The sequence below is a fragment of the Zalophus californianus genome, chromosome 5 (assembly GCF_009762305.2).
Source record: "Zalophus californianus isolate mZalCal1 chromosome 5, mZalCal1.pri.v2, whole genome shotgun sequence".
Taxonomy (NCBI): Eukaryota; Metazoa; Chordata; class Mammalia; order Carnivora; family Otariidae; genus Zalophus; species Zalophus californianus.
Genome location: NC_045599.1, coordinates 51,885,111 through 51,906,921, shown reverse-complemented (window position 1 = coordinate 51,906,921; position 21,811 = coordinate 51,885,111). Strand labels below are relative to the sequence as shown.

Genomic DNA, 21,811 nt, shown 5'->3' with positions numbered 1-21,811 from the left:
TATCCTGTGATCTTACTGAATTCATTTATCAGTCCTAATAGTTTTTGGTGGAGTCTTTAGGGTTTTCTATGTATAAAGTATCATGTTAGCTGCAAAGAGTGAAAGTTGTACTTCTTCTTTGCCAATTTGGATGCCTTTTCTTTTTTTGTCTGATTGCTGTGGCTAGCCCTTCCAGGACTATGTTGAATAAAAGTGATGAGAGTGGACATCCTTATCTTGTTCCTGACCTTGGGGGAAAAGCTTTTGGTTTTTCCACCATTGAGTATGATGTTAGCTGTGGGTTTTTCATATATGGCCTTTATTATGTTGAGATATGTTCCTTCTAAGCCTCTTTTGTTGAGGATTTTTATCATGAATGGATGTTGTACCTTGTCAAATGCTTTCTCTGCATCTATTGAAATGATTATATGGTTTTTATCCTTTCTCTTCTTGATGTGATGTATCACGTTGATTAATTTGTGAATATCCAATCACCCTTGAATCCTGGGAATAAATCCCACTTGATCATGGTGAATGATTTTTTTAATGTATTGTTGGATTTGGTTTGCTAATATTTTGTTGAGGATTTTTGCATCTATGTTCATCAGAGATATTGGCCTCTAATACTCTTTTTTGATGGTGTCTTTATCTCGTTTTGGTATCAGGGTAATACTGGCCTCATGGAATGAATTTGGAAACTTTCCTTCCTCTTCTCTATTTTTTAGAATAGTTTGAGAAGAATAGGTATTTACTCTTCTCTAAATATTTGGTAGAATTTACTTGTGAAGACTTTTGGTCCTGGACTTGTGTCTATTGGGAGTTTTTTGATGACTAATTCAATTTTGTTGCTGGTAAATCAGTCTGTTCAAATTTTCTCTTTCTTCCTGCTTCAGTTTTGGTAGGTTGTATGTTTCTAGGAATTTATCCATTTCTTCTAGGTTGTTGGCATATAATTTTTCTTAATCTCTTAGAATCCTTTGTATTTCTGTGGTGTCAGTTGTATTTCTCTTTCATTTCTGACTTTGAGTACTCTTTTCTTTTAATGAGTCTGGATAAAGGTTTATCAATTTTGTTTATCTTTTCAGAGAACCATTCCTGGTTTCATTCATCTATTTTTTTTTCCTTAGTTTCCATTTTGTTATCTCTTTCTTTTTTTTTCTTTTTAAAGATTTTATTTATTTATTTGACAGAGAGAGACACAGAGGGAACACTAGCAGGGGGAGTGGGAGAGGAGGGAGAAGCAGGCTTCCCGCGGAGCAGGGAGCCCAATGTGGGGCTCGATCCCGGGATCCTGGGATCGCGACCTGAGCCGGAGGCAGACGCTTAATGACTGAGCCACCCAGGTGCCCTACTATTTTGTTTATTTCAGCTCTAATTTTATTATTTCCTTCTACTGGTTTTGAGTTTTATTTGTTGTTCTCTTCTAGCTCTTTAGGTGTAAGGTTAGGTTGAGATTTTTCTTTTTGAGGTAGGCCTGTATTGCTATAAATTGCCATCTTAGAACAGTTTTCAGTGCATCCCCAAAATTGTGAACCATTGTGTTTTCAGTTTCATTTGTCTCCATCTATTTTTTGAGGTCTTCTATGATTTCTTGATTGACCGATTTAGGGTTTGGTAGCATGTTATTTAAACCTCTATGTATTTGTTGTTCTTTCCAGATTTCTTTTGGTGGTTGATTTCTAAATTCATGGCTTTGTAGTCAGAACAGATGCATGGTCTGACTTTCTTCTTCTTCTTCCTTCTTTTTTTTTTTTTTTTAAGTTTCAGAGGTAGAATTTAGTGATTTATCAGTTTCATATAACACCTAGAACTCATTACATCAAGTACCCTCCTTAAAGCCCATCACCCAGTTATCCTTTTGTCTCACCCACCCCCCCTCCAGCAACCCTCAGTTTGTTTCCTATTTCAGAATCTCTTATGGTTTGACTCCTTCTCAATTTTCATCTTCTTTTATTTTACTTTTCCTTCCCTTCCCCTTTGTTCATCTGTTTTGTTTCTTAAATTCCAGCTATGACTTCATCCTTTTCGATTTTGTTGAGGTTTGAAATTTGTAATCTATTCTGGAGAATGTTCTGTGTGTACTTGAAAAGACTGTGTATTCTGTTTTAGGATGGAATGTTTTGAATATCTGTTAGGTCCATCTGGTCCAATGTGTCATTCAAAGTCACCGTTTCCTTGCTGATTTTCTGATTGGATAATCTATCCGTTGATATAAGTGAAGTGTTAATATCCCCTACTATTACTGTGTCACTGTCAATTACTTCCTTTATGTTTATTATTAGCTGCTTTATGTATTTGGATCCTCCCATGTTGGTTGCATAAATATTTATAATTGTTAAATCTTCTTGCCCACCTATTCCCTTTATGATACATAGTGTCCTCCTTTGTCTCTTCTGACCTGCAGAGTTTCTGCTGAAAAATCCATTGGCTAGCCTTATGGAATTTCCCTTCTATGTAACTGTTTTCTTTTCCCTTGCTCTTTAAAAATTCTCTTTTTGCCATTTTAATTACTATGCATTTTGGTGTGGACCTCTCTGGGTTGATTTTGGTATGGGTTCTCTAAGCTCCTAGATCCATATTTCTGTTTCCTTCTCCAAATTTGGAAAGTTTTCAGCTATTATTTCTTCAGATAATTTTTCTGCTCCCTTTTGTCTCTCTTCTTTGGGGATCACTATAATGAGAATGTTATTACACTTGATGGTGTTGCTGAGTTCCCTTAGTCTATTTTCATTTTTTATTGTTTTTTTTTTCTGCCCTGTTCAGGTTGATTGCTCTCCATTACTGTGTCCTCCAGGTCACTGATCCATTCTTCTGCTTTCTCTGGTCTACTACTTATTCCGCCTTGTGGATTTTTAATTCCAGTTGTTGCATTCTTCATCTCTGATTGGTTCTTTATGTTTTCTATGTCTTTGTTGAGGGTCTCACTGAGGTTCTCCATTCTATATTCTCAAGTCCAGTGAGTATCCTTATGACCACTATTATAAATTCTCCATCAGGCATATTACTTATATCTCTTTCATTTAGCTCTTTTGCTGTGATTTTGTCCTGTTCTTTCATGTGGGAGATACTCCTCTGTCTCCTCATTTTGTCTAACCTACTTTTGAAAGTAGTGGTCTTATTAAGAAGAGTTCCTATAGTGCCCGACAGTGCAGTGTCTCTGTTCACCAGAACCTGGTGCTTCAGGGATGTCTCCTGTGTGTGTTGCATGTGCCCTATCATTGTGGCCAAACCACTCTTTCCTTCATCTGCAGTGGCTCACTTTGTCTGTTGTGGGCAGGGTTTGGTTCCTGTGTTATTAGTGGGCTAGTCTGGGGCCACACTAGACTTGAGTTGTGTCAGATCAGACATTTTGCCAGAGATGGAATAGCATGGAACTGCAGGGCATTTTCCCTGTGTTCGCCCTTGAGATGCTTTCATTGGTGGGCAGGCCCTGTGATTAGATCAGATGCCTGCCGCCAGTCCAGTCTTGGGGCTGCATTTGGACTGGTGTGTGTGTGTGGATATCTTCCCCTCTCCCCAGGATAGGAGTCACTTTGTAGTGGTGCTCGCCCCTGTTGGGGCTGCTTGTGCTGCCAGGCTTATGGTATTGGTTTGAATGGGCTCCTGCTAAGGGCGCATTGGAGGGGGCAAGTTTGCAGGAAAACTCAGGAGCAGGGTGGCAGTGTTACCAAGGTATTCACAGGTCTGCTGTGGGAGGGGACCTGGACCAAAGGCCTGGCTGCAGGAGAATGCAGGGACAGGGCACTGTTACAGCAAGCTAGGTGGAAAGTGTTGGTGCTGCACTCGTCCCTCTAGGTGTCCATGTATCTAGTCTAGGAAGTGTGGGAGAAAAAGCTCTATTGTTCTTAGAGAAGTGTCCAAACAATCCCTGCCCCCCAACCCCAGCACACGCTCTGAGAGCTGTTGCTTCTATGTTGTATTTCGGCAGGGCTATTTGTTGTGCTGTCTCTTGAAGGGCAGGGACTCAGTTTCCTCTCACCCTTTGGGTCTCCAGGAGCCCAGACTGCAGATTTTTAAAGTTCTAGGTGTTAAGCTTGCTGATTGTAAGAACTCCTGAATTTTGGCCCCTCTAGTTTTCAAAGCTTCAAATGTCTCTGAGATTTGTCTTCCCTATGCACGTTCCCCGTGCCTAGGATGCCTGGTGTGAGGGTTGTTTCTTTCACCTTCCTGTGCCTGTCATGTCCTTCCCTCCTGTGGACAGTCCTGTAAGTCTCTTTAGCTCCTGATGGTGTCTCTGCCCTTCCTACCCACTTCAATGTGGCCTCTTCTCTACATTTAGCTGTGGAGAATCCGTTCTGCTAGTCTTTGCTGTTTTTTCTAGGTTATTTACAATGATATGGATGTTATCTAACTGAATCCTTGGGAAAAGGTGAGCATAGGATCTTCCTACTCCGCCATCTTCCCTGGGAGTTTCTTGTGAAATTACTTCAGGTTTTTCCCAAGTTACCATGAGTTTTACATAAAACATCTTAAAACTACAGTGCCTAATTTTAAACTAATAACTTCAACAGCATTCCTAAGCTTTACACTATTACTTCTTCTCCTCAGGTTTTAGATTACTGGTGTTACAGTTTATATATTTTTTTATTCTGTGTAACTAATAACAGATAGCTGTACTTGGATTATTTTATTGTATTTGCTTTTTAACTTTTTTAAACTAGATTTGTAAGTGAATTACAACCATTGCCATCTTATGGAATCCAACTTTGTGGTTTTACCATTACTAGTGAGTTTTACAGTGCCTTCTTAGCTTTTTATGATGTTAAATAGTGTCCTTTTGTTTTCACTCAAAAAACTCCCTTCAGCATTTCTTGTAAGGAAAATCTAGGGGTGATGAATTCCCCCAGACTTTGTTTGTTTAGGAAAGTCTTTATCCCTCCTCCATTTCTGAAGGGCAGCTTTGCTAGGTATAGTGTTCTTGGTTGACAGGTTTTTTTCTCTCAATATTTTGGATATATCATCATGTTATCTCCTGGCCTGGAAACTTTGTGTTTAGAAAACTGCTGATAAACTTACGGGGGTTCACTTGTAGTTAATTTCTTTTCTCTTGCTGCTTTTAAAATTCTTTGTCTTTGACTTTTATAATTTGATTATAATGTATCTTAATGTAGCCCTATTTGGCTTCAGCCTTTTTGTGGTCCTTTTGCCTCTTGGATCTGACTGTTTATTTCTCTCCCCATTTTGAGGAAGTTTTCAGCCATTATTCCTTTAAATATCCCTTTTGTCCTTTCCCTTGTCTTGTCCCTTTGGGATACCCATAAAGAGAGTAATGTTTCTTTGTGTTTTATAAATTTTGTAGGCTTTCTTCACTCGTCTTGGTTCTTCTTTCTCTTTGCTTCTCTGACTGAGCAATTTGAAATGTAAGACATTTGAAATTAATTATTCTTTCTTCATGGTTTAGTCTGCTTTTGAAACTCCTTATTGAATACTTCACTTAAGTTATTATATTTTTCTGCTGTAGGATTTCTGTTTGGGGTTTTTTTTTTTTTTGATCATTTCTCTTTCTTTGTTGAATTTCTCATTTTGTTCATGTGTTATTTTCCTAATTTCATTTAGTTGTGCATTCTTGTAATTCATTAAAATTCTTTAAGAGGATTATTTTGAATTTTTTTGTCTGACACTACATAGATCTCCATTTCTTTTTTTTTTTAGATTTTGTTTATTTATTTGATAGAAGGGGAGAGAGCACAAGCAGGGGAAGCAGCAGGCAGAGGGAGAAGCAGGCTCCCTGCTGAGCAAGGAGCCAGACATGGGGCTCGAACCCAGGACCCTGAGATCATGACCTGAGCCAAAGGCAGATGCTTAACTGACTGAGCCACCCAGGTGCCTCAAGGTTAAGTGTCAAGATCTCCAATTTTTTTAGGGTCAGTTAGTAGAGTTTTATTAGTTCCCTCTGGTGGGGTCATATTTACCTGATCTTTCATGATCTTTGATTTCTTACACTGGTATCTGCACGTTTGAGTGATTGGTTTCCTCTTCCAGACTTCAATGGTTAGCTTTGGCAGAGACCGGTTTTCATTAGTCAGTTCAGCTCGGGTTTTAGGACATGTCTGCTGGTAATGTTCTTGGGCAGATGGGGCCTGGTATTAGCGTCTATTTTGGGTTGAGGCAACTGTTCAAGCTCCGAGGTCATCAGGAGGAGTGGGAGGGATGGTATGACACTGACTGAGAACAGCTGGATAGGACTGCTGTTGTGGTTCCCTGGCCAAGTGAGGCTGTAGGATGGGCTCCTCAGTTGCCTGGATTTTCTGGTCAGGCTTACTAGACAGCTGGACTGGGTCCTATGCTCAGCAGTACGTGGGGCTGTGAATTAGTTTCCCTGATCTGGCAGGGCAACTGGATGGGTCCCAGGGCCTGCTTGACTCATTGTTTGGGGACCCAAATTAGGCAAGGGTGTACACTGACTATCCTGGTCAGGCAAGGCCACTGGTTTTATTCTGCAGACAGGGAAAGCCATGACCTGTGCTCTTCTATGCAAGTCCATCTGTTAGCAAGGCTAGTGGATGGGCTCTGCCACTTCCTGTGTGTTTTGGTAAGGTTCCCTGGTCAGGCGCGCTGAAGATTGTATTCAGCAGTAAGATGGTATATGAATTAGTTTCTCTGCCTAGTGCAGTGAGGGAAGTAGCTCCAAGGCCACTAAGGCTTTTTGTGGTCTTGACTTAAGCAGACCTGTGTCCCGGGTTCCCTGGCCAGACAGGGCCACTGGCTTTGCTCTGAGGGTGATCATCTTGGCCTGCCTGTCCTCTGGCTTGAATGATGCAGTTTACACAGCCTCTAGGTGTTCGCAGCCCTTCCTGTCAGATGGGTTTGCAGCCCATGCTCTGCAGTGAATGGGACTATGACTCGGCCTTTCTGCATGGGCAGGGGCAGACCAGACTTCAGGGCTGGCGAAGCCTTTTGTTTGAGGGCCCTAATAATCAGGTATCCCTGCACCCTGCCAAGTACCCTGGTCAGACAACACCCCTGACATGGTACTGCAGATGAGCAAAACTGCTGGTTGGGAGCAACTGCTTGCGCTCTACAGGTAGGAGTTTGGTCTGCCAACATCCAAGTGTTGGTTGCCAGAAACCCCTCCTCCTTTCTGTGTTACAATTCCATTGCCAGTGGTTGAGTGCTATGGAATCCCCGGTGATCTCTGTTGAGACAAAACCAGAAGAGAGGCTCTCAGGAACGGACCCCCCCCCGCCCCAGCCGCCTCCGTGCTGTGAGGGCTGGGTGTTACCCCTGGCCTCTCTTTTTCTGCTGGAGGAACTGTAGGCTCAGGGCAGATCTCCTGGCGTGGTGTTGCCCTGGCCTGGAGGAGGGGCAACGCGATCAGCCTGTAGCTGTTCCTCTCACCCCTGCAGGGCAGTCTGTCCTGTTCCTGTGGTGCACTGGGTACTTCAACCCCACTGCCTGTTCTAGGATTCTTTCAGTGGTGTTTTGCTCATGAATGGTTGTTAGGTCCTTCCTTCCCCTCACAAGAACAACCATGTCCCAGTCTTGGTTATGTCACTTGCTATTAATAACCATTCTAACAGGTGTGAAGTGCTATCTCATTGTGGTTTTGACTTGTGTTTCCCTAGTGATTATTAACATAGGCCACCTTTTCATGTACCTTCAGCCATTCGTTTGTTTTCCCAGGAACAATTTCTGTTCAGGTCCTCTGCCTATTTTTAACCTGGATTCTTTGAGTTCTTTTTGCCCTTGAGTGTAATGAGTTTTCTATGTATTTTGGACATTAACCCCTTATCTGATATATAGTCTGCAAATATTTTCTCCCATTCGTAGATTGCCTTTTCATTTTGTTGATAGCTTCCTTTGCTGTGAAGAAGGGCTCTTCAGTTTGATATAGTCTCACATTTATTATTTACTTTGTTGCTTGTGCTTTAGGGGTCATAGCCAAAAAATGATCGCCAAGACCCATGTCCGAGAGCTTTTTTCCTATGTTTTCTTCTAGGAGTTTCATGGTTTCTAGTCTTACATTTAAGTCTTTACAAAATTCTTATTTTTAGTCAGACTTTTTAAGGGGAAAGTTGAGGAAAAAAGTTTTTAATGGGTTGATATAGTACCTGTTCTTAACATACCATACTTGCTTGCCCCTGACATGCCCCACAGGATTTTGTAGCCCGTGTCCTCTGACTCAGTGCCTCATGCTTTAGATAGATAGACAAAATGTCATTTCCAAGTATACTCTTCTTCACATTATCAAGAACTTGACTTCCCACTTTGATGCACCTCAAGTGTAGCCTTAAGACGTCAGCTAGCGGGCACCTGGGTGGCTCAGTTGGTTAAGCGACTGCCTTTGGCTCAGGTCATGATCCTGGAGTCCCGGGATCGAGTCCCACGTCGGACTCCCTGCTCAGCGGGGAGTCTGCTTCTCCCTCTGACCCTCTTCCCTCTTGTGCTATCTCTCTCTCTCTCTCAAATAAAAAAAAAAAAAAAAAAAAGACGTCAGCTAGCGAAATGGGCCCTAATTCTGCTAAAGCATTCTTGGCCATGGTCGCTGACGACACAAGGGGCCAGTTCTTAATCAGTTGCAGTGATCTGCAGTCACCAGTTATGTTGTGGGTTATAACTGTGGCCAAATTGTAAACGGAAAACCAGGGGATTGAGTAGTCTCATTCATTCCACTAAATCATATCACAGTGTCTGCGACTATTTAGACTCACAACTGTATTTTTACAGATAGGCAGTTAGAGGCCTAGATAGGTGAATTGAGTTGGCCAGGTTCCCATAGTGGGTTAAAAACAGAGCTAAGACCAGCCTAGGCCTCCTAACCTGAAAATCAGTCTATTTTCTATATAGACTCAGTGCTGTGAATATAAATTGTATCATAAAGTAAAAGGTATTTCTATCACTCATTAATGGTGGTGGCTTTTAATTGAAATACTGGCAGGACTATTTCAATAATCAGGTGATCTTAAGTGTAGTGATCCTCAAACTATAGTATGCATTAAAATCAGAGAGCTTGCTGAAAGAGATTGCTGGGTCCTGCTGTCAGTGAGAGGACCTTGGATTTGCACTTCTGACAGGTTTCCAAATAAATAGTGCTGGTGCTAATGCTGTTAGTCAGGAACCCACTGGTCTAAAGCCAACCTATGCCATTTCCTGCCATTCGTTATTGGCCTCTTGTGTGGGGCCCGCCAGTGGGGAACCACTTAGTCAGATCCCCGTCAGGAAGTGTAACCCGTGAACTTTCCTCCGAACCTCCTAGCATTTCCCACTGGAAGGCTGTTACAGTGACAGGGTGAAGAGCTTTGGCTTGAGTCAGACCACTTAGGTGTTGGACTCTGTGCTCTAATTGTTCCATGATCTGAGGAAATCACTTAACGTCCAATGAGGATATTGTCTTTAAACTCAAAACTGTGTAAGGATTAAATGAGGTAAGGCACGGGAAATGTTGAATGGATACTTACATGGCTTATTGATCAGAGATCAACCAGGAAAAAAATTCTTGTTCATCCAGAAGGGATTGAATTAATCAAGAGAATTGGTTACTCGTGTGATGGAAGGGCTCAGAAACCAAACAGGTGCTGGTGAGGGAATGCAGAGGATTAGTAGCAGCAGAAAGCTGCTCCCACCCCTTGGGCTGGACTAAAAATGGGAGCAGGCACTGATGGTATAGCTCAGAAACCAGAGGCTTCTGCTGAGCGGCAGAGCATCAGAGGGCCGCTGAAACCTTGGAGAGAGGGTTTGTCTGGCAAGAGTTGGTGCCACAGCAAGACTCAGGACCTAGAAACCAGAGGGCAAAAGACCCTGGGGATAAGTATAGTTCTCTGCGATACAGAACTGAGCGGGGAGGGGCGGGAGGGAGCAGGAAGTGCATTTGTTATTGCCACACTCGGTATGTTAGTCCTTGCTGCCATGACTGTATTTCTGCACCCCTCTCATTTCCATTACCGGACCACGCCTTCCTGTCTGGGACCCTTGCTGTGCCTCCATGTTAAATGAGTGCCGTGTCCATGCAAAATAGCATCAATGTAAGTTTGCTCAGCAATAAAAACAAATGGCAAGTTATTTCACATTAAGAATGGTTTGTACATATTAACTAGATGCTACAATGAGAAACCTCGATGTGGAGTGTAATTTAGCTCCCTCTCTGAGCCGCATGTCACACCCCGTGTCACACTTCGCCCTGTTGAACACTGCCTTATGCTGTCCCTGTACCGTGGGCGTTCAGTACGTGCCGACTAGAGACAAAAACCGCTCCTTAACAGAACATAGTTTGTCGAGAACAATTCTGAACGTTTGGGGATGGATGGTGGACAAGGGAAAGTGGCCATATAGCAAGAACATGCTTTGAAATGACATCACCTAGAGGTATTTGTTTTCGTCATTAAGGATGTAGTGGAATTTTGCCAACAACACTAACCTGTCATTCTTGTGACTACTTAGTGTCTTTCTCACTTCACAAAAATGAGCTAATGTGATGACAGGATGAAAACAGGTAGGTGGGAGACTGCCGGGAAGAGCAGCAGCATTTGTTAACTGGAAGAGGAAGAGAGCAGGTTCAGGTTCAGTGTTTCTTATGTGATAATGGAAATTTCAAACGGTAACACTTAAGTTTCAAAACAACCTTTATTCTGTTTGAGGACCCAATACAATGCATCGAAGCAACTTAAATCAACAAGACATAGCTCCACTGAATCTATAGCTTGAACAAAATGTCAAGGAGGCACACTCCCCCCACCCCCCACCCCAGTTGCCTTGTAAAGGCAGAATTACAACTGACCATGACATCCTCCCTCTCGTCAAAAGACCAACTTTATTTTAACAATGTCATATAAACAGATTTGTAAAAACATTGAACAGATCGTAGCTTTAAAAAATACACACATATAAATGAGTTTTTTTGTTTTGCCTTTTTTTTTTTTTTAAATAGCAGCATCCTGGGCAGCTAATGCTATCTCATGGTGACAAGTTTAATGTTAAGTTGGATAGTGTTTCCAATGAACCCAATTCTGTTCCCTTGCTACTCATAGTACTAGTATTTTATACAACTGGATTTTGTAAAAAATAAGAATTTGGCATTTTCGAACTTTGTCCCATGTGAGGCATTGTGCTTTAAACTGCCCCTTTCTTAAAAGAGCCTGAACTCATTTCAGGGTCTGCTTTCCAACTACTTGGATACCATGCATAGCAAAAGCACAGGTGTTAAAACCAGCAGAATTTTTCTCCCATTAAGGAACATCAGTAGGACTCCCAAACACGTTACTAGTTCATAACCAGCTATATGACAAAGCACTTGGTTCCCCACAGTGACAGCTCACACAAACACATTTTGACTTGACACACTGAAAATGAGGATTTCCAAGTTAAGCGAGTCATCCAGACCAGCTCACTGAAAGGAGAAACTTTACAAAGCAGAGAAAAGCCAAAGAATTATGAACTTCTCACTTCACTTGCCAACAATTTTCACCTTTAGAAGACAAAACAAAGCAACTTCAAAGGAAAAAAAAAACAACCCATACACATACACAAGAGTTGTACTAGATATGTGCTTGTTATGTACTTGAACTCAACGACTGTGGATCTGTTTTGGCTGAAAGGTGTACTGGAAACAGTCCATGCACATATACATATATACATCTATCAAGGGCCGTGAACTTGTCAGATGTTGCAAACACATGCTTTTTGCCTTCTCACAGGGTTAGGATTTTTCTCTTGCGGGTGGCATCGGGTCCCCGCGCTCCCAGTGCCCAGCCCCCTCACAGCCTCGCTGCAGCTAGCTTAGCCTCTGGATGCTGCAGCGCGTGGGGAGAAATCACTGCGTGCATGAAAGCATGTTCTCAGGAGTGCCTCTGCTGTATCCATTCGTACTCACGAGCCACTCAGTGTTATGAGATGACCAATCGAAGCCCAAGAGCTCTTCTGGTCAAGCATGTAGAAGGACGAATGTGGTGGGCTTGTGGTGGGCATGCTATGCGCAATCCAAAAGGCATTTGGCAGAGGCGTGACCTCATTGCTACAGTGTAACTCACTATAAACAGGGAATGAGGAAGCCTGCCTTGGCCGTTCAGAGAGAACCCTACTGCACTATGTCTGTGAGATGCAAAACTAAGGCAGGTGCCTAGAGACCAAGCCATCTTGGGAGAGTGGTGAACCAAAAACGTTAACAAAACTGTCTTTTAATGAAACATTCCATCTCAGATCTTGTATTTTAAATGTGAAATGAAAATTATACTTAACAGCATCCATGGTTGTGCTACCAAAAAGACCCCACCAGGACGCTAGCTTATAAACCACTCTTAAAGAAGCGGCGGGCTTGCGTGGGAAGTGGAAGGACAGTTTTCAAGGTGACACTTACAAGCAGGGCAGTCCTCAGTCGTGTGGCGATGGGAGGGAGACGGTCTGGTCAGTGCAGTCAGGTCTCAGGGCTGACAGTCGGGCCGTAAGACCGACATTCTACAGTTGATGAAGTCAGCTGCTGGACCGGTTACTTCAAAAGAGTTTTTAAAAGGAATTACATTGCAAACCACAACAAAAAGCCCTCCCCGGAGTAGCTAGCTGAAATAATAAAGCCGTGGCCGCTGAAGAGATCCTGGCAAAGGAAAAACTGCACTTGTGCGACTCCACTGGAAACTGCCAGGGTCAGGACTGTCACACTGATCCTTTGGCCCTCCCCACACACGGACGCTTGCTGCCACACAGAACGGACTGGGCATGTGTAAATCCGGGACAGACTCCCTCTGGCCCCAAGTTGGAAAGGATGCTCTAAGACCCCTGCCTTTCCCCCACGCTGAAGTGGAAACTGTACACTGACTTGGATGAACCAGAAGGACTGTTGGGAATCCCTGCAGTGGCCGTGACTTTACTGAGCTCTCCACAGCCTGGCGCAGGAGCGGCTCGGAGCATGGGTATTGGCCTTGTGGTCTCAGTTGAATGGGAAGGTAGGAAAATAACAAATGTGCAGATAAAAACCTTTCTTCAGGTCATGGCTTTTTCTGAAATGAATGTTTATTGGTTGTAACGGGTAATCTCATGTTAAAAAGAGACACATGTTCTAAATGCAGCGATTATACCGTGCAGTCTGGTGTTCCAAATAAAGGTGAACGCCGCCCCAGGAGGCTGACTTTCTTCCTACGAACTACATTATCTTACCCGCCGCCACACTGCCTTAGAGTCCCAGTCGGTCTGTACTTGTCATTAAGGTATAGTAAGTAAAGTAGCAAATTAGAGTGGGAAAAGACTGAAGTATAAGTTACTCACTTCTCCATAATCATGAGAAAGTGCATACCATCTTGCCACCCCTCCCACCACCCCACCTGTACATCCCTTTGCTACATCGCCCCGCTCCCAGATTCAAGAAGTTCACAATTCTTTACGAAACAAACATTACCAGGTACCGTATTTTAAGAGTCTCGAAACATTGTTGAACTCAGCGATACTTTGTCATATTTATATATCATCTTTCTTTTTTTTATTGAATAAAGCAGCTTTGAAGCTTATCAGGCACTGCCCAACAAAACATTTAGTCCAAAAAATCTGTTATGAACTTTTTAACCTTGGGCTAATAGCCAAGTACTCTGTACAAGAAAAACTGTAAAATATTTCATAGTTCTGAAGCCTTTTTTTTTTTTTTTTACTGGCATCCTGTACATTTCTTTTTTTAAAAAAAGGAAAAGAATCACAAACGAATATTAACAAAAAAAAATCAGGGACAATATTTTCAAGCAACAGAAAATGGGGCGGGGGAAGCTTATTCTGAAGGTACATTTAAAACTGAGATAACAATGACAATTAAGAATTGCATAGCACTTTGTATTTAGCCTTCAGCAAAACAAAACAGAAGCTATTTGGTATTGATACAAATCTATTTGATAGTTAGTCATCCACTGTTATGTACATATTTTATATAATGAATGTCATTTAAAGTCCTGTTTTCCAAGCTCCGTTTTTTCCGTTGGTGGGGTCTTTTTTTTGTTTTTCAAAGTCTAAACAAAACACTTTCTGGCACTCTGCTACAACGGAATTTCCTCCGAACATACGTGAGCCGATGTTCTCCCAGAGTGTCTCTTGTGAGCCGAAGTGCCTTTCTGCTACATATCGTTCATCTGTTAGAAAAGGAACTAATCCACAGTGCCACGTGTCTGGGTCCACCGTGCACAGCAAGGCCCAGGCCCAGCCAGCCTGGCGCGAGTGCTCGCAGGCCAGGGCTCTGGAGCCTGTCCACCCTCTGGTCTCCAAGGTCCCCACTTTGAGCTGGTAAAGCTTCAGAAAGCATGAACAAGCACCATGGTTAAAGGCCTCTTTGTCCCTGCACGCAGAGATTTTTGCATGTCTTTTTCTCCTTGTGTTGTGTGTTGTTGTGGCTTAAATTAAACCAAAAAAAAAAAAAAAAAAAAACCCCAAAAATAAAACCAACAAACAAAAAAACCCCCCCAAAACAAAAGGAAGGACAAGCGCTCCAGACTAGAGACGTAGGGTCACCGCACGGTGCTAGGCTGCGTGTCTTCCCCTCTACTCGTTTGTCCCATCTGAAGGCAGATGGCTTCGTTTCCGCAGCTCAATGACAGGTCAGGCCGGAGAGGAGCCCTGTGCTTTGCAGAGGCCTCAGGGTGGCTGAAGGTCAGGAGCAGGATCCGAGGCCAAGCTTCATCGTCTCTGCTGTGCGTACACCGGGTAGGCCAGGGTGACGTTGAGCGAGTCATTGTGCTGCACGAGGGACGTGTGCTGGTAGTGGAGCACCAGTTCCTTCAGGGAACTGTACAGGTTATAGGGCTCGGCGAAGCCATAGCCAGTGGCCGTTTTGTTGATGACACAGTGCTTGACTTCGCCGTCCACCCTGCAGAGGAGAGAGAGAACACAGGCCTTTTGAGCCAGTCCTAGACAAGTCCCGACTCCACGAGGTGTTGCTCATAAAGTCGTCGTTGTCATGCAAAAGTGCACTCTGCGGGCCATTCTCCAGGAGGGGACGCCTCCCGGGCCAGCCGTCGACTCGTGGCTCTGTCACTCACAGGGAGAGTGCTGTGGGCTGGTAACAGCCTCACCGAGCCACTGTATTTGCAACTTTAAAGTGGTATATATTTAACATGGTGGCTTTGAGAAGTGAGATCACGCATACGATGGACTTGACAGAAGGGCCGGGGCGCGGGAAGTGCAGCAGCTTCCCGCCATTCCGAGCGGTGCTGGTGTGACGACAGGGGCTATCCCACTACCAGTATTCGTCGGAGTCTTGCAGGCTAGCCTTTCACTCCGCTTTCGCCCCGTATTCTCCTATTCTCCTGGCCTTAGCTCAAAGTTCTTCCTTCCTCTTTCTTGTAGGATTTTTTTCTCTGCTTAAATGGAAGGAGATCACGAATACGGTGTATTTTTAGAACTTTCCTTCCTAGAGGACACTCCCTTTTCTGAAATGATAGGAGGGGGGAATAGTATGAAAAGTAAAAGGAAAAGATGCCCTATGACGGAAATGTCTTCTCTTGGGTGCCCTTGCTCTCAAGGGCAGTGACATTTCTCCTGCTATTCTGACCCATTCCTGCTGTGGACCTGACCTGTGGGTGGAGCTCTCGCGGGAATTACCTCACATTCTAATGCTATTAGCCTTGGGAGGTTAAAGGGGGGGCGGGCAGGTACTGCTAGTTCCATCGTAAAGATGAGAAGATTTGGACTTGTGATTAAGTAGTTGGTGAAACAGGACCCAAACCCCCGTCTTTGACCTCCACAGCAGGTTTCCACACTTCTGCCTAGACTTGAAAAATAGCCTGTCTTCTTTCCTGTTCTACACCATTGCACTGTGAGGTTCTTCCAGACGGGAACTTTTTCAAATCCCTGCCCCAAGCTCGGTGGCTGAAGGAACGGAAGCAAGCGACACGGCCGGGGCTACGTACACTACGGAGCAGGCATAGCAGCCCTGTTTGCTGCTCTCCCGGACCAGGAAGGTGCCGTCTCGTTTCCCTCGGAGTAGGTTCTCAGCTTTGTTTCTGTTGCTGCTGCCCACATTCCAGGTCTTCTCGTCGTGGTGCGGCAAATCCTCATCGTCTTCCACCAGCGAATATTGGCTAGAGAGGGAGGAGAGAAAGGCTGTCCGTGAAGCAGCGGGGACGGCCCAGCCGGCCTTTTCTCAGGCAGCCTAGCCTTCAGTGTGACCTCCCTGGACCAAGAGCACCGGTAAGGTAAACTCTGGCTCTTTTCGAGTCAGGCACTACATTGAGGTACCTGGGCAGAGAGGAAGGTATCAACCAATCCTGTTTGTCCAGTTCAGATCAGGAAATGTATTGACTAGGAGGACTGCCAGTTTTCAAATAATTCAAACAAAACATCTACTTAAGCTTTGTGTCTGTTTTTTTTCCCCCTCCCGATTGTTTGAGAAACACATGGGGAGTTTTCAGGGGTCCAGGGCCTTCGCTCTGGACACAGGGTCATTTTACAGCAGGCGTCGGAGAAAAACTAGATCGCCATCTCCCACTCCCTGAACTTTCCTTTTTTAACATTCTGGAAAAAGAGACGCAGCTTATAGAGGATGTTCCAAATGCGGTAAAATTGCTCACTTTTCCGCAAACAAAGCAAGTCATGCGTTTCCCTAAAATGAAAAAACCTCCTTTGCTGCCTCCCACCTGCAGGCAGTACTTACTCTTCCGTATTTTCATTGCCCAACCACTCATTCAGCTTCTTCTGCCGAACACCTTTCTGAGTCAACCACCTGGAAAACAGAAAAGGAAAACGCATTAATAATGTATCCTTAATTTTTGCAACTATCAGTTGTTGGCTTTCAGGGTTCGGCTTTCTACTTACATCAAGTATTGGTCTCTTGTCTTTCTCAGCTGAATGAGGTCTGGTTTAATGCTGTTCATGCGTTTGTCAATCTCCCGGTACTCAGCTGCCTGCTTCTTCAAGTCTTCCTCCAGTCTTCTTCGACTGTCCACAATTTCACTGATTCGGGACTTTAACTTCTCATAATTATGCATAATCCTAGAGGCAGGAGAAAGGCATGGGTCACTACCTGCTTCATCATGACGGTTTCCCAGGACTTTTCCTCAGGTAAAGAATGCTTTCTAGGGCTGTCGTGGTGGTTCTTTTTTTTTTTTTTTAAATTATTCAAAGCACAGAAAGCAAGATCATCTTTCAGCAGTTCTGGAGGATTTTGGTTACCTTTAAGGACAACCCTCATGATTCACCCACCTTTGTATCTCTTTCTCATTGCCTTCACGTTTAAATTTTTCTATGTATTCTTTGCTGTACCGTTCCTGACTTTGGCACTGTTCTTCAAATATCTTTATGGTTTCATTAAAGGCTTCAATAGCTGTTCTTTTCATTTGGATTTCCTACAACACAATGTTTAATAAGACAATGTCATACCTTTCATAGAACAGGTAATGTGTTACTGTGAGACACTGTCAGGGCATTTGACGCTATTACTTACCGAGCATGTAAGTACTCGGTTAGCAAGCAAGGCCTCTCATTCATAAAACCCATTAAAATAATATCACAGAAGCACACATTTCCCTTGGGAATTTTCCCAGTCTGTGAAAGAATACTGTCTGACAACTGCCTATAGTTTTCATCGTTTTAAAAGTCCTTCCCCTTTATCAGCAATTTAAGGAATCCACGTTGCCTTCTACTCCCTCTGGTGGTCCTAGATACATCACGGCCTAGAGAAGATTAAGCCTCTAGGAAAATACTGCAGTAAATGGAGCCTCTACTTTCTTATGACAGGGTATGTAATAGTTAAATCCCCATTTTGGAGGTTACACCAGTTTGTGGGGGAGGGGGGACTTGTTCAATCAGGACTTATGTCAAATCCACTTAAAACTCACAGCAACCTCTTCAATTATCATGATTACTTATTATTCCAAAATCTGTAAGAGCTTCATTGAAAAGCTTATAGAGATACCATGGTCTAGAGATAACTATGAATAATAAAGAGTGTTTCCCCCTACCTGAGTAGAAGGTCTACACATCTTAGATTCTAGTAACTAAAAAGTTCTGAGACTATAATGTGACTTTCGCAGAAAACTCACCTGGGAAGTACGGGTATAATCTTCATATAATCTATCATATTCCCGACTTTTTTCTTGAAATTGAGCGTTATATTCATGTAACTTCTTTCCTACAGCTTCAATATTATCTTCTTTGACAACTTGATCCTGGAAGAATTAGAACTTCAGTTGATGGGGTATTTATAGTCAATGTTTTGGCCATTATCACACTGTACTAAAAAGTTGTTAAAACCTCACTACGTGCACTTCATCTGCTTCACCATGCTTTCTAAACATTTGTAAGTATCTTGTCTCAATACTGTAACGTGAGTATTTCAGTTTGGATTACCTGTTGGTATTTGGATACTGGATAAAGTAACTTCACGTCCAGTTTGGGATTATACTGAGCTAGGGACTCGTTCCGGTAGTGGTTTATTAGTTCAACCACGGAGTTGAAGGTCAGTGGGTCAGAGAAGCCATATTTCCCATCTCTGTGAAATATTTTGATTAATTTGTTATTTCCTCCTTTCCTGTAGATACAATAAAATAAATGGCATTATAATAAAAGTAATGGCATTCCAGTCTCCTCTAAGGAAATACGTTTTAATGTCTGCTTCCACCCCTCAATCTCGGCTATGTCCCTGGGGCTCACCTTAGTGTAAGAGTATAATCACCGTGCATTTTCGTAGATGCGTCTCGTACCAAGAAGGTCCCGTCAGCTGTGTCTCGAAGTTTTTCATTCACTTCTTCCCTGAAATGAAAACGACACAAGACAAAGCTCACTTTGAGGATTCAGTGTTTTCATTTCTAAAACCGCCTTTGTTTTTTAGAGTTTTAACTTCACAGCAACACTAAGTGCAAGGTAGGTAGAGAGTGCCTCTTCACCCCTCCCCCGCCCCCTATAGATTACATGTACTGTTTATGTAGAAATGTTATAAATCTCATCTCATTACAGACTGGGAGCTAAACAAAACAAATATACCCACTTTCAGTACTGGTATATCTGTGGTACAAAGTTTTAATTTGTTCTTTCACCAGACACACTGACAAACGAGCACAAAAAGACACGATCCCCCCAAAGGGACTCCTTACTCCCCCTTCAAAAAAAAAAAAAAAAAGCGATGAATGAAGATGCCTTTGTAAAGTAGGTGTCCGATAGTAACACGAACCCTGACAGTTTTCCCTAATGGAAAGTGACTTTGAATCCTGCCTTTAAGCAGTGAACCTCCACCCTGGTGCTTTCCTGACATTTCTGTCCATAATGAAACTTGTTGAGTATTTAATTTCCCGTGGCATCCAGCACCCCCAATCCCCCGGCGCTCAGGGACTTCTTTGGTCTTCTTTGGAAGACAACCAACTATGCTTCATGCTTATGTTGGAGGATATCCTAAAAATGGAACTTAGCACGGTGGTGCGTTTCTTTCTCTAAAACTAGGACTCTCTTCTCTAGTGAAAACTCAAGAGTGCTTATCGCCTTACCTTGAGATATCTCCCCAGTACCATTCAGCATCTTGTAAGGACATATTGTTATTCATACCGTTGTTGGCTACAGTAGTGGGTTTTGGTGGTTTAGGAGGCAATGCTGCAGATGAAAGAGAAAGAGAAAGTTGCTGGCAGTGCCAACTACAGCTGAATGCTTAGGTCTAATTTAAGTCTCTTTAGAATACTGTGAAATACGGCAATAATTCACAATTCTATGAAACAGCATCATTTTGTTAAAAAGAAAAGAAAGTGGAAAAGAGAGAACAGCTTACAGGTTAACAAATAAACCGGGCTGGCCCTGTGAATGAATTTCAGAGTGAATCCAGAGTCCCGGCTTTTTCTACTTCTAGGCTCTAGTTATATGAAAGTTTCAGGCCTGATCAAATCCATCTAAAATAGGAAACCGTGAACATATGAGCAGGAAGAATCACATGGGTTGGCTTTAATTTCCTCTTCTTATTTAATTATAAAAGACAAATTTGGTTTCTGTCCTCCACAAATGCTGTTGCTGTAATAAAACTCATCCACAGCAATATGTTTTAAGAGGAGGAACTGGGTTTCTCTAATCTTAGTATTTCAGGCACTATTCTGCCAAAAACCACTTTAAGAAACTCATCTGTGACCTAAATCTCTTTAGTATTCACGTTAATATTCTTTTGGATAAATTGTGCTCTATATGCCAAGACTCAGGAAAAACCATACCCCTCCTCCTCAATGTCAAATCAGTATTCATATACCAATTGGTGACAAATAAAAGACTGCAGTGCTTCTGAATTTCTTAACTGGGAGCAGGGCTAATATTGGAATAGAATTTAGGAAGCAAAATAAGGCTAGCGTTTGTAACTGAATTCTAAGTCACAAGTTTTAAATTAAAGGACGATTAGTATTTTATGCAAAAATTTCAGGAGTCTATCAAGAATATTTTATAAAGGCTAGGACTAAATAAATATTCAGAAGCCAACTCCTTTTCTCAGTACAGTATCTTAATATAAGAACAGGCAAAGTCTCAGCGTTTGATGTAGAAGAGTTTCAGGTCACCTAGGACTGAGTTGCAATCACTGCTAGGTTTTACATGCTTTCTACAAGTACCAAGTGTTATCACTGCAAAGTACCACACTGTCCTCACCCACTGTCAAAAGAGAAAAGCAGCACAAAGGACGCATCCTTTTAATTAAAGGAACAGTATGAACGATATACAACAGTATAACCCAAATAGCAAAAGACCTCAATTAACAAAAGACACCAGTGAAAAACTGGAATTCAATTCCTATCTGTTCAAGTAAGAAAAAGCATTTACCACATACAGCCTGATCTGCTTGCTTCCACAGGCATACAATTTCATGTCCAAGCTATGATCAAGCAAATTTTTATTAAATTACAAGTTAATAAATAGAAATCTAAAGAGGATCAGTTACAGTAGTTGTCAAAAAAAAAAAAAAAGCCACAAAATTAACTAGCTTTCTAAAAGAATACTGCAGTATTACCTGGTGGATCCATTTCTATATAAAACATCAAGTCTGTGCCACAATTTCTATCTGTCTTAGCATATTCTAAATCCAGGTCTTCCATATTCCAAACAGTGTTGTACATTTGTGCGAGAGTTTCCCTTGGCTGAGCTCAGTTATAAGAAAAGAGTCCGGCTTTCTTTGTAATGGTGTCTTGGAATTCATTTTAAAACCTATAAGGGGCTGCACTGTAACCTATTACATCACACGCCCCAGCCAATCAAGTCAGAAAAATGTCACCAGACCACTCCTGCTTCATCATTTCTCTTCGACATCCAGCCCTAACACAATCCCAACCTCGCTGAGAACCTACACTTACTAGAGCGGCAACGTATACATGCTCATCGTTTCAAAAAGGTGTTTAATTTGACTGTTCTCCTCCACCAGTGAGTTTTCTAATTCCTTTTTTATTACTCCTTGCAGCATGGTACGCTCCGCTGTTGGCAGGTTGACAAAAGCTGATATGCTGCAGCACGTAGCTCCCCCCCCCCCCCCCCCCCCCCCCCCCCCCCCCGCGCATCTGGGTTTATGGAGAGCCTGATCATGCCTTGGTTTAAAAATCTTACAAATGCATCAAAATGGTATATTTAAGGTATATTTTACAGCCCTTAAATACCTCCTGTATATGTTAAAACCAGAAGGGATTAAGAACTGTGGATATTTCATTTCATTCCTACAGAATTCACTGACAACTCAGAACTTAAACACTGTTACAAATGTACCACATGAGAAAGCACAATTAAAAGAAAAATCTCCTTCTACCAAACATAGTAAAGTTAAAACTAGACCTTAGGGATTAACAATGAAAAATCTTGATAGGAATGAAGACGTGTGTATTACTAGCAGAAATTTAATGTTACTAACAAGACTAGTCAAGGTAAGTTTTATCTTCCAAAAAGAAAGAGGCCATATATCAGAATGCAGAGTAGAGGTAGCATGATGTTTGCA

At 42.6% G+C, this 21,811-nt stretch overlaps 1 protein-coding gene across 3 annotated transcripts in view; it reads right to left on the bottom strand.

Annotated features, from left to right (window-relative positions):
* Positions 1–13,368: 13,368 nt before the first annotated feature.
* Positions 13,369–21,811, bottom strand: part of PIK3R1 (phosphoinositide-3-kinase regulatory subunit 1) — an 80,202-nt gene continuing 71,759 nt past the window's right edge. For 2 of the 3 annotated variants that reach the window (XM_027605171.2, XM_027605172.2), the window contains 9 exons: positions 19,356–19,458; positions 18,529–18,627; positions 18,226–18,406; positions 17,919–18,044; positions 17,080–17,222; positions 16,693–16,869; positions 16,532–16,600; positions 15,789–15,959; positions 13,369–14,746 (listed from right to left, as the gene is read on the bottom strand). In XM_027605171.2, the coding sequence (XP_027460972.1) occupies positions 14,557–14,746; positions 15,789–15,959; positions 16,532–16,600; positions 16,693–16,869; positions 17,080–17,222; positions 17,919–18,044; positions 18,226–18,406; positions 18,529–18,627; positions 19,356–19,458 (1,259 nt within the window). In that variant the 3' untranslated portion in view covers positions 13,369–14,556. Of the gene's footprint in view, positions 14,747–15,788; positions 15,960–16,531; positions 16,601–16,692; positions 16,870–17,079; positions 17,223–17,918; positions 18,045–18,225; positions 18,407–18,528; positions 18,628–19,355; positions 19,459–20,842; positions 21,148–21,811 lie in introns of those variants that run through there. The other variant, XM_027605173.2, reaches the window with a different exon arrangement.